Below are 13,131 nucleotides of genomic sequence, written 5' to 3'. Positions count from 1 at the left end.
GAATGGAATGGACATGAGCAATTCATCTCAAAGAACAAGAGTTACCAACGATAGGTAACCGTTTTTTCTTAGGTCAGGACCCCTTCTTCCAGAGTCTAATGAATGCTTCCTTTGTCGCGTCACGTGCTATGAATCGATGGGTGGGGGGGTTGGGTGTCCTGGGTGTCTGTCTCTCCTTTTTATAGTTTCTGTACCCCTCTTGAAAAACATTTACAGTTGGGTACCAGAAGACAAACTGTCTATGTGGAAGGATGTTCCCTGCTGTTTTTTTCTCACTGGTTTGAGCGTTCTTTGTTTTCTTGCTTGCTTGATGATTTCATTTACTCTTAAATACAAATTAAGCAGAGCACACATTCCTTTCTTTGAGACAGACCTGTTTGCCAACCTCTGTTTGGAATAAGTGTTAATAACACCATTTAGTGGAATCTTATAACTTCACAAACAATGTTGCAACACATATTTTATCAAGATGATACTGATCAGCAAATTATGAGTTTTCAAATGATTGTTACAATAGCATACAATAGGGGATGGTATGATAGGATAACGGGTTTAGTCAATAGGTCAATAACGTGCCACACTGGTAATTAGTACAAAGGGTCAATGTTGGGATATTGTTAGCCTTTTCCAGAGGGTCTGGCTGGAGAGTCTTGTCCGCATGCTCGGGGTTCAGCTGATCGCCATATTTGGGGTTGGGAAGGAATTTTCCTCCAGGGTAGATTGGCAGTGGCCCTGGAGGTTTTTCGCCTTCCTCCAAAGCATGGGGCAGGGGTCGCTTGCTGGTGGATTATCTGCTACTTGAAGTCTTTAAATCATGATCTGGAGCATTCAACAGCAGAGTCAAGGGAGAGTTCAGGAGTGGGTGGATCGGCTTATGTGGCCTGCATCTTGCAGGAGGTCAGACTAGATGATCATAATGGTCCCTTCTGATCTTGAATTCTATGATTCTATGATTCTATGTGTGGAGTGTGAATACAAGGGTACATTCTGTTACAGTTCCAATATTCAAAATAGGCAAACGAAATGACCAGGGTAACTAGGACAGTTAGCCTGACATCAGTCCCAAGCAAAAAAATGAAAAAAATGGATACAAGATTCAATTGATAAATAATTCAAGGTTGGGAATATAATTAATTACAGTCAACATGGCTTTACGGAAAATAGGTCCTGTTAAACATCTGATTTCATTCTTTGAGAAGATTACAATAGCTGCATAGATGTAATATATTTAGACTTTTGTAAAGTATTTGACTTTGTATCACACAGCATTCTGATTAAAAATTACCTCTATACAATATCAGTAAAGTACATGCTAAATAGATTATGAACTGGCTAAGTGACAAATCTCAGAAAAGTAACAGTCAGTGAGGAATCATCATTGAATAAGGGTGTTTCCAGTAGGCTTCTTCAGGGATCAGTTCTAGGCCCAATGAAATTCAATATTTTCACCAATGTTTTGAAGTAAATATAAAATCACTGCTAATAAAATTTACAGATGAAACAAAGATTGGCAGAGTGATAAATAATAATGAGGACAGAGCAATCATACAGAATAATTGGGTTCTATTTGTAAACTGGACCACTTCAAACAAAATATGTTTTAATGCAGCCAAGTGCAAAGTTACACATCCAGGAACAATGAACGCAGGCCATATCTTCCAGATGGGGGGACTGTGTCCTGGAAAGCAGTGACTCTGAAAAGGGTTTAGGGGTCACAGTGGACAAACAACTCACCGTGAGCTTCTTGTGGAGAAAGAGCCACAAAAATGATTCAAGGGCTTGAGAAAATGCTTTGCAGTGAGAGAGCTTTAAAGAGCTCCATTTGTTTAGCGTATCGAAAAGAAAAGTAAGTTTATTTGATTATAGAGTCTAAGTATGTTCATGGGGAGATAATACTAGGTACTATAGTTCTCTTTAATCTAGAGGATAACAGTATAACAAGAACCTGTGGCTGGAAGATGAAGCTACACAAAATAAACTTAGAAACAAGGCACACATTTTTAACAGTGAAGGTGATTGACCATTGGAAAAAACTACCAATAGAAGTGGTGGATTCTCCATTTCTTGATGTCTTCAAATCCAGACCGAATGCCTTTCTGGCCCGCAGCTGGCCCATGCCAGTTTACTTGGACTCGCAGGGCTCAGGCTAAGGGGCTGTTTAATTGAAGTGTAGACGTTTGGGCTTGGGCTGAAGCCCAGACTCTAGGTCCCTGCGTAGTGGGAGGCTTGCAGAGCTTGCACTGCAGACCATAGGCGCCGACTCCATGGGTGCTCTGGGGCTGGAGCACCCACAGGGAAAAATTAGTGGGTGCTGCAGCTCCCCGCCCCCCCCACCCAGCTCGCCTCCACCACCGCCTTCTCCCCAGAGCGCACCCCGTGCCCGCTTTTTCCCCCTGGCTCCCAGCGCTTGCACCGTGAAACAGCTGTTTCGCACGGCTGGGAGGGAGGGGGGAGGAGGGAGAACGCAGTGCACTCGTGGAAGAGGCGGGGCCGGGGCGGGGATTTGGGGAAGGGGTCCTATAGGGGCAGGGAGGGGGTGGAGTTGGGACAGGGCCAGGGGCCGGGGAGGGGACTTTGGGGAAAGGGTTGGAAGGGGAGTGGGGCAGGGGCAGGGAAAGGATGGAGTTGGGGCAGGGCCAGGGGCGGGGGGGGGCACGAGCACCCACCAGCGCTGGGGAAAGTTGCCCCTATGCTGCAGACCAAGCCCGAATTGCAATTAAATGGCTCCTTAGCCTGAGTCAGCTGGCACAGGCGAGCTGCGGGTGTCTAATTGCAGTGTAGACAGACCCTATGTGGCCTTGGAGCAAAACTGCAAAGACGAGCTAGCCAGAGACTCCAGCCAGTAGGAACAGATGCAACCAAAGCAGGGACCTTTTTCACCTTTGGAAATTCCAGTCAAAACTGTAGAAAGTTCTGACTCTGCCCTGTGCTGATAAATTGTTTGCTCCAGTCCTCCCCATCTCTCCTCAGTCTCTTCACCTCAGATTCACTCCACACCTGCCCTTCTTACACTCTTCTGCCCCATCCCCCTCACCTCCCTTCTCTTTCCATTTAGCTGATCCCCTCCTAAGGAACTCCCCCCATGAAAAAAATGTGGAAGTACTGTATTGTTGGTTGGCCACAGAAATGGCAGAATTGAAGGAGAAAAAAAAACCTCTAGTGAAGAAGGCCTGCAGAGTCATGGGACTGTCCTCAGAGCTGTCAGCAGCAAGGGAGTAGGGGTGGGCCCTGGGAGTGAGTTAGGTCTGTGGGTTTGCGGAGAGGATTTACTGGTGTGGCAGGGTGGGACACTAAGAATCCCTCAGTGCCAACTGGCAAAGAATTCCCTGTTTGTAACAGGAACTCCTATCAGGCCTGAATGTGACACTTTATACCTCGGGAGAGCACCCTGGTAACCCCCATATTCATCATTTGTTCATAAATCTAGTTCTTTTCTTTAAAACAAAACTAGGCAAAATCACACAAAATGAGACAGAAAAATATAGCAAAGACAGTTGCAACTTCTGCCGCTGGTGCTTTCTGCTGGGAAATTACAGGCCTAGGTCATGGTTTTATTAGCCACCCCAAGATCTGACAAACGTTCACCAGCATCAGGGAGTTTAAAGCATTGCGTTTAGCTGCCTTCCTGGTCCTGTGCTTACAGCAGTATTGCAAAGGGTGGCGTCAGCTTGGTGCCTAAGCCTGTTGCTTATTAGACAGCTGCCCAAAAGATAACGTCAGTACCCAGAAGAAATAAGGTGAGGGGGAAAATGATACACAAGGGAGGGGATGAGAGCAGGAACCTCAGGCACATGCCTTAGGTGTTGTTCAGGAATTAATCTGTGGAGGGGGTGATGCCATCTGATTCCCTCTTTATGGCCTGGTCAGGACGTCTTTCCAGATCAGGGCAACACAGACCCATTGGCATCATGGTGGATGCTGGGGTCCCTCCCAGGAGACAGTCTGTTAGGGGCAGCAGCAGCCATGATGATGAAGGTCACTCCCAGTCTGCTCGCCCCACTGGCTCTTAAGTGACCCCTGCATAAGCACTGTCTAGCTGGGGAGTGGCAGCCTATTGAAACTAACCAGGCAAAACACATTTGGGGGTTTCCAGCTATAAGCATTTCCAGAATCCATCCCACCCCAATGTCTAGGAGCTTTCAGCTTGTTGTTGTGCCAACTGGAGACCTTGCCAGGAGCATGGCTGAGCCTTTATCACAGTCCTTTTTGCTTCATCCAGCTGGTACCAGTTTTTCCTCTCACTTTTAACAGCATTTCTATCTAACAGGCTCAGAAGGATGTTTATTGCCTTGTACAGTTTAGGGTACAGGTTTCCACATAGCAATGAGCTCATTGTATATCTTTACAGTACGTAATGTTTCTGCATGTTGGTGCCGTCATTCGGTCAGATCACAGAAGTGCTCAAACTGGAAACCTATGAAAGGCAGTGGCAGTGGTGTCACTTTTCTGACCAGTTCCCCAGACTGGGCGTTAAGGACGGTGTGGTGCGGGAGCTGCCATCATTTGAATTAGTCCTGATCATGTACGTCCATTAGCGATCCCATGGTATTTTTCTGCAAGCAGGGGTGTTAAACCCAATAGCCTGGCTTAACTGAACTGGGGTAATTGCATTCTGCATCCCTTGCCCTTTCCATTGGCTACTGTATTATTTTTCACCTCCTGACTTCAGCTGTTCTGTGGTGCCATTAAATAGCTATTGCCTCTCCCCACAGCAGGAGTTGTAGTTGGCGTTGTTACTTCAGATTCCTTCTTGCTTATCTCCCATACTCCTTGCATCTGTGAACAGACACTTCAATACATTAACTCATGTTAAATTCTTATTGTTTCAGAATAGCTCTGACTTTTCTCCTGTTACTCTTCCTGGAAGCACCAGTCCTATAGTTCAAGTTAGGTGAATGCTCCCCTCCTCCAGCTCTCCTGTGTCTGGCAACTGCTGCTTATGTCTGTGCAATGTGTAAGGGCAGGTCTACACTGCTGTTTAAGTCGAAAAAGACATCCCCCCTCCCCCACAAGCGACACAAGTTACAGCAACCTAAGCACTGTCCGCACCGGTGCTATGTCAGCAGGAGACACTTTCCCACCAACATACCTTCCACCTCTTGCGGATGTGGAGTAATTCTGCCGCCGGGACAGCGCTCTCCCGTCGGCATAGAGCGTCTTCACCAGACACACTACAGCGGTGCAGCTGTGCCAGTGCAGCACTTCTAGCGTAGGCCTGCCTGAAGGAATGAGTGAGAGATTTCTGGTGAATCCCTGGGCAGGAATATTTGATCAATGTGTTGGCTTTCAAATGTCCTACGACTAAAAACGGGCATTCTAACTGTTCACCTTTCTAATCAGTTTTCGTTTGTTTTTTAGGTCCACCTGCTGAGCCACTGGAGCCCACCAGACCTTTACCAACTCTTCCTGTGCGCAGGATTCATTCCCCTTCAGAAAGGAAACATGAAAGACAGCCAAGACCCCCCAGGCCACCTTTAGGTGATAGGCCATCAACTCCAGGCATGAAACCCAACATCTGTGATGGCAACTTTAACACTGTGGCTCTGTTTAGAGGAGAAATGTTTGTTTTCAAGGTACTAAATCTGTCTTACCAATGATGTTTTGTTTAAGCTTTATATCCTGGAAAAGAATAGTACGTGTAAATAATTACACATTATCAGCTATTTTATGGTACCACTTTGCTCTACTGAAAACATTTCTATTATGTATAACTGAAATAATCAATGAGCATGAGAATTTTGAAAGGAAAGCTTTAGCAGATTCGAAAATACTTTACTAACACTTGGTATGGTGCCTAAGGAGAAGGGCATAAATGAAAGAGTGTTCTTTGTGATGTTCATAATTTTGTTTTGCCTTCAGAATTACCTGCATCCTTGACAAAAAATAAACCAGGTTCTGTTTAATGTTTTTAAAGCAAAAATATCAGATAGCAGACTCTTCTGAACAGCCATGCAATCTACAGTTGAGAAGCACCCTTCTTTCACTAATTCATTGTTCAGTGGAATTCTTCCTACATAGCAGATAAAGCTATATTAACAAATCTGTATCTAGAATACATCAGCATTTTGATGACATCTTACTTTACTACTACTTAGCTCTTTTCATCAGTAGAACTGAAAGTACTTTACAAAGGAGGTCAGTTTCATTATACCTGTTTTATACATGGGGAAACAGGCATAGAGAAGCTCCATGACTTGCCGAAGGTCACCCAGCAGACCAGTGGCAGAACCAGGAATACAACACAGATCTCTGAGTCCCAGTCCAGTACTGTATTGACTAGCCCACATTGCCTCCCTGAGCACATTACCGAGCACTGCTGTGAGATGGCTGGAGGGACTGATAAAGCAGGGAAAGGGCCTCTCTAAAAAAACTACAATTTTTTGTCAAGAGTGGGTATATAACCTGCTGGTCTCTGGGGGTGTAAGCATATTCTGAGAACAGCGACCAGATCAGACCTGGCAGGGGAGACATGGGGGAGAATGCTTAGTTTGAGGATCCTGATGAGACCTAGATGTGAGTCAGCCACCAAGAAGCTCAACAGTGTCGGTACTTAAGTGGGGAAATGCATGTCCACTGATGCAAATTTAGGCACCATGGGGACTTTACCAGCAGGAATTCAGGGCTAGGCAGTGGTTTCGGGGATCTAAATTTTGGATATAAGTGCTTAAAGTGGCAACTACTAGCGTACTCTCCTTTGTGGATCTAGCTCTTAGAGTTGGGTTAGATCCTAAAGCTCAAATATTTGTTATGGAGGTGCCAGTCTCAGCGTCATTGTTAAGGTTGAGTTCCTTTTTATACTTAAGGGATTCAGCCTTTTTATTTATATGAAAAATATGGCAAGTCCTCTGGGAGAACAGAATGAATATTCTGAGAATTTACAAGTACTATACATCCATTAATTATTGGTTATTATTAGTTAAAATGGAGAAGATGGGATTAATATGAGAATTGAAAGGTGGATAAGGAACTGCTTAAAGGGGAGACTGCAACGGATCATGCTGAAAGGTGAACTGTCAGGCTGGAGGGAGGTCACTAATGGAGTTCCTCAGGGATCAGTCTTGGGACCAATCTTATTTAACATTTTTAGTACTAACTGTGGCACAAACAGTGTGAGTGTGCTAATAAAATTTGTAGATGTCATAAAGTTGGGAGGTATTGCCAGTATGGAAGAGGATCAGAATATCATACAAGAAGATCTGGAGGACCTTGAAAACTGGAGTAATAGAAATGGGATGGGTTTCAGAGTAGCCGCCGTGTTAGTCTGTATCTGCAAAAAGAACAGGAGTACTTGTGGCACCTTAGAGACTAACAAATTTATTTCAGCATAAGCTTTCATGGGCTACAGCTCACTTCTTCAGATGCATAGAATGGAACATAGAATGAGTTCCATTCTATGCATCCGAAGAAGTGAGCTGTAGCCCACGAAAGCTTATGCTGAAATAAATTTGTTAGTCTCTAAGATGCCACAAGTACTCCTGTTCTTTTTGAGAAATTTTCTTCTTGTCAATTTTTGAGAATAGCCCACTTCCACCCAATGAATCACTCAAATTAGGAGAACACATTTCCCACAAAACATTTGTAACCACCTGTAGGAACATGTCATAAAGTAACCCCAGCCATTGTGCAGGACGATGGACTAAATGACCCCCTTCAGCACTGATGATCTTGATAAACTGCATGAGTGTTCATTGTAAATTCTGGAAAAATATGCGTTGGAGGCCCTGCAAGTACTGGTATCTTGTCTTCTGCCATGTATGTGGGATGGACCCACGCGTGCACACACACACACACACTGATTAAAGGATAGTAATGATTAGTACCAGTCCCTAACTTGTTATAATGCTAAGAGAAAGCATCTTCCTATAAACTTAGCCAAATCTGGTTGGAATGAAGTCATTGCTCAAGATCAGTGCAACTACACAGCGCTCAAGTTTGTTATTATGGCATCTGGGGCCATTTCATGGTCTAATTAGTGGTTGAATGCAGGGTATAAAAGTTCAGACACCCCAAGAGCCCTTTTTCTCTTCCTAGGATCGTTGGTTTTGGCGTCTGCGCAACAACCGAGTGCAGGAGGGGTATCCCATGCAGATTGAACAGTTCTGGAAAGGCCTCCCTGCAAAGATTGATGCTGCTTATGAGAGATCTGATGGGAAATTCGTTTTCTTTAAAGGTAAAGTATGTTTACAATGCAATTTTGCATCACTGTTCTAATCCCTCTTTCTGCGGCGAGCTTTGACAAATGGGATTGCTGCTTGTCTGTTGTAACATTGTATTGGTGGGAACTGTATCTCATATTGGAACCATTTGTGGAAAGCCACAAAGAGAGGTAACTGGACTCCTCACAAACCCTCACTTCTAATTACTCAGAGCCAGACGCTAAAAGGTATTTGGGCGCTTGAAGATGCAGCTAGGTGTCTACTGGGATTTTCACATGCACTGTGGGCTAGATCCATAAAGGCACTTGGGTGCCTAACTGCCCCTGTAGGCACCAGGGCCTCAAAACCCTGCTCAGCTGCAGCCTAACCCTGTTGGTGTCTAAATCCTCAGAGGTGCCTAAGGCTCTGCTAGTGGGAATATGCAAAATTGCCTAAGTCCTGATGCTCCTGAGTTGCTTGGTGCCCTGGCTTATGCCTAAGCCCTGGTGGGATTCTCAAAATAGGCATTCCCCTCGCTGCCTTTTGTACAGAGCCTGATCCAGTAGGCAGAGGTCCTAGGGGGCTAATGGAGAGGCGGGTGTGTTCAGTAGCCCCAAAAGCCCAGTGGCTACAGCATTCCCGTGGGAGGTGGGAAAGCCGGGTTTGTATCCCCACTCTACCTGAGTTGGAACAGAGATTTGAACCCACAGCTCTTACATGAAAGGCTAGTGGGTCCATTGGGGGGCTTCTCTCAATCTCTTGTTGAAGCCTTCGTGCTTTGTATAAAGACTTATTGGCGTGGGGACTTGAATCCACTGTCATGTGACTCTCCCACGTGTAGGTGAGTGCTCTGAGCGCGAGGCTATGGAGTCAGTCTCTCACTTTCCCAGTGAATATTTCATTAGTTATACAAAGTGGAACAGCTTCAACAGGGCTGCTTGAGAGAGACCCACGCCAGACACTCTACACTGAGGGTTAGAGCACCTTGACTTAAATGTGGGAGCCCGAGGTTCGAATCAGGGAGAGCAGCAGTTTGGACCTGGGACTCCCCCATTCTGGGAGTGTGCCCTAGTTGGCTATAAGGGCGTGGGGTTGTCTGTCTCTCACAGCTGCTAGGACACAGGCTACCTAAATGGCTGACCTGGCTTAAGTGCCTGATGGCTGAGAATCCTGACCAGAGAGAGGCACCTAGCTACCTTTGAGGGTATCATGGCTTCACAGGGTCTGGTCTATGCCCCAGCCTGTAGCCAGTCCCTTGGGAGTGACCCCTTTAGTGTGCTGGTCCACACAGTTCCACAGGCCAGGCCCGTGGCCTCCAAAACTGGGCCTTTGGATGCCAGAAATCTCTGTGGCCTCCTGCAGTGAGTCCAGCCAAGCCAGACACTGTGGGAGGCTTGTTCTTACCCTTTGCAATGCCAGGCAGACTTTTCAAACAAGTTAACAATTGTTAGTGTCCTGGCCTACAGAATCTGAAAGTCATTAGGTTACCACAGAGAAGCAAAGGTTAAGACAGAGTTCAGACTGGCCAACACTAGGGCCCTTGGGCCGTGCTACCATAGGAACCAATTTTCCTTCCTCTCTCTGGGCTTTTCTACACTTAAAACACCACAGCAGCATAGCTGCACCGCTGCAGCACTTCATTGTTGGCACTACTTACACCGAAGGGGAGGGTCTCCTGTCAGCATAGACAATCCACCTCCCCAAGAGCCAATAGGTAGGAATTCTTCCTTCGACCTTAGCACTGTCCACACAGGGACTTAGGCTGGCTTAACTCTGCTGCTTAGAGGTGTGGATTTTTCACACCCCTGACTGACATGTTCCAGTCTAGACCAAAGATCTGACTCTGTCCCTCCCTTTGTCTGTCAGTCCCAGGAGCGAGCCCCTGTGTCGCGTGAGCTCACAGAGCCTGATACCTTTCCCCACTGTTCTCCAGCTAGGGGGCCCTTGCTCTGCTTCCTGGCAGAGAGGTGAGTCACGGGCCCAGCTCCAGCCCTGTGTGAGGCCAGGTCTCTCCCTCGGCCCTGCCCTGTGCATCCCCCAGGCGCTCTCGCCCTGCGCATCCTCTGAGCGCCCCCCCCCCCACCTCTGCGCATCCCCCGGGCCATTTAAAATAGCCCAGGGCCCCCACTCACCACCGGCAGCGCAGCGGAGCTAAGCGGCTTCCTGCCTGCTTGCTCCACATGGCTGTCAGCCCCTCCATGCAGCCCCTGGGCAGGGTGGGTCTGAGTCCTGCCCCACGTGCCCCTGCGGCCAATGGGAAGCTGCGGGGGCAGTGCCTGGGGGTAGCAGCACATGGAGACCCCCAGCCCGCCCTGCCTAGGAGCCCCAGGTAAGTGCCGCACCCTCCCACCCCCTTCCAGAGCCTGCACCCCTCCTTTGGCCCCCAAACTCCCGCCCAGAGTCTGCACCCCCTCCCTCTGCACCCGCTCCCATCCCCAAGCATCCTCCCAGAGCCTGCACCTCCATCCCCAGCCTGGAGCCTGCACATAGCACCCAAACTCCATCCCAGAGCCTGCACCCCCACCCCCTTCCCACACACCTCTCCTGCCCCCAAATTCCCTCCCAGAGCCTGCACCACAGCCCTCTGCACTCCCTCCCAGAGCCTGCACCCAAACTCCCCCAGAGCCTGCACCCCTCACCCCCTCCTGAACCCCCACCCCTTGCCCAAGCCCAGAGCCTGCACCTAAACTCCATCCCAGAGCCTGCACCCCTCCCCTGTCCCCCACCTAAACTCCCTCCCAGAGCCCAACCTCTTACCCGTCCTGCCCCCCCAATCCCCTGCCGCAGCCCAGCTCCTGCACCCCAGATCTCTCCCAACCCAAACTCCCTCCCAGAGCCTCACACAGGTGGGGGGCAGCATTTGGGGGGGCGGAGTTTGGGGGGCAGGTTCTGGGAACCACCAAAATTTCTACAAACTTGCCGCCCCTGTGGAGAGGTGGGGGGAAATCTCCTCCCCTTGGCTGTTGGTCACTAGGTGTGAATGCCCTGCCTAGGCCTCGGCAGAAGCCTCCATTCACATACATGGATTCTAGTCAGTTTGTTAATGACCCAGGCAGCTAAACATTGGGTCCCTTCCCTGTATGGTCAGTAACTGAAGTGCAAAGCCTAGAGGAAAACCGAGGTACACGCAGGAATCATAAAAATACCATCAAAATTCCCACATTGGTCACAGATGGACAGGGCTTAGGCCTCACCCCTCTCCACAGCATGTCCCACTGCTCAGCACGCTGGCTTCTGTGAATCTCTTTCTTAGGCCCCTAACTTGCCCATACAATGCCTGCGGTCCGGGGTGCCTAGGACTTAATCCTCTCTGTGGATCTAACCCCATGGCGCTAACTCCCACTGAAGTCAGGAAATCAATGGAATTGAGCAATTAAGCACTTTTTAAAATCCAACTAGGCACCTCTCTGTATCTTTAAGCAACTTCCTCCCTTTAAAAATCCGGCCTCACCCACTTCACTCCCGATCTCAGGGAAATGAGGGGAGGATTTGGCCCAGGGGTGACCATCTCTAGATGGAAAGTGTTGGCTGAATGGAATTCATTGTAAAACCAAACATACAGCAGTGTCACCAGTACAGTAAACGTGCTGCAGCATGTGTCATGCCTGTGTGGTCTGGCGTGGATCTCGTCCTAAATGGCAAAGAAAGTGATTCTGTACGGCATGCAGGGACAGGTGGGAAGCCACATAATTGATGATTGTACAGCGTCCGAGGCAAGGCCATTCAATCACATCTTTCTCACCGCAGTATTCCATTGTCAATGTAATTATGACACATCCTTACAAGCCCTTTTTAGCCTGACGACAGAGGAGAATGTCTTGGAATTCTTGAGGCAAACCTGATGATCCACTTATAAATTATTGGACTTAGAAAAAGACCAGTGTTTCTCACTTGTCAAAAATTGTTCCCACAATCCCTTTCTCATTCAAAAGTCAAAAACGTATTTTTTCTATAAAACTCAAGTTTTACCAACTGGGCCTTAGTGAGAATTTTAACATATGGCCCCCTCTTGTGAATAATGGCTTAAAGCTTTTAAAGCTACTCAGAGTCATATTCATTACTGTTTTGAGTTCCAGCAGGTGCCCTGCAGAGATTACAGTGACTCTAAGAAACCTTAAATCTACTTCAGATTCTACCTAATCTAAGTCTTCATTTAAAAAAAAAAATCACCAGCAATTTTTCTCATGAAGAATCTCTACAATGTAAACCAATGACTAGGCTTGTTTGTCAATACAGTTGGTCAAACTGTTCATAGTGAATCATTTATCCAACCCATTTATTCCCACAAATGTTCTGTGAACAAAACAGAATTTTTAGGACTCTCTATTTGTAAATGTTTGTCAAATCGTGTGTGTCTTTATTAATCACAGTTTATGGACTGTCCATAAATTGAACCACTACACTTATTTGTTATCCCTATATATTACATATGATTGGTCACCCAAATCACATGGTATTTTTTCTGTTTCCTAACTGGATGACTGAGGCTTTATAAAGGAGCGATTATAAAGAAATCTTTGTTCTCAACAGGACAGGAAGGGGAGGGAGCACGAGATAACTAGACCTAAGGAATTCTAGGACATTTAATTTTTTCCTGTCCCATTCTGCACAACCAAGAGCATTATATTTGGCTCCTTATGTGGACTCCAGATGTAAAAATAATTGGCTTCCTTCCTAACTGGGGGAACAAGAAAGAAATCTTGCGGCCTTTTCGATAGCACTCATTGCTGTTGTATCTGAGCCTGACAAATATTAATGTGTTATCTTTGCAGCAACCCTAGGGAGGGCTTCACAGACCAGGAACTGAGGCACTGGGAGATTATGGCCAAAATTTTCAAGAGTCTCCAGTAATTTTAGGTGCTCCAATTATATAATGAGTGAGCAAGCAAGAGAATGATCCTACAGCCTGACGGTTAGAGCACTCCCCAAGAAGTGGGAGACTCACGGTCCAGCCCCACTGCTTTAAATCTTTATTTAATCCAAAGTGGAAGCTTCA

The 13,131-nt window shown here is 47.0% G+C and overlaps 1 protein-coding gene across 1 annotated transcript in view; it reads left to right on the top strand.

Moving 5' to 3' along the window:
- The window catches only part of MMP24 (matrix metallopeptidase 24), a 163,199-nt gene that overhangs the window by 142,697 nt on the left and 7,371 nt on the right, over positions 1-13,131 (top strand). The window contains exons 6-7 of the mRNA XM_039497805.1: positions 5,359-5,573; positions 8,032-8,170. Of these exons, the coding sequence (XP_039353739.1) occupies positions 5,359-5,573; positions 8,032-8,170 (354 nt within the window). The remainder of the gene's footprint in view (positions 1-5,358; positions 5,574-8,031; positions 8,171-13,131) is intronic.

Source organism: Mauremys reevesii, linkage group 13, assembly GCF_016161935.1.
Source record: "Mauremys reevesii isolate NIE-2019 linkage group 13, ASM1616193v1, whole genome shotgun sequence".
Taxonomy (NCBI): Eukaryota; Metazoa; Chordata; order Testudines; family Geoemydidae; genus Mauremys; species Mauremys reevesii.
This window is presented reverse-complemented; position numbering and strand designations above follow the sequence as displayed.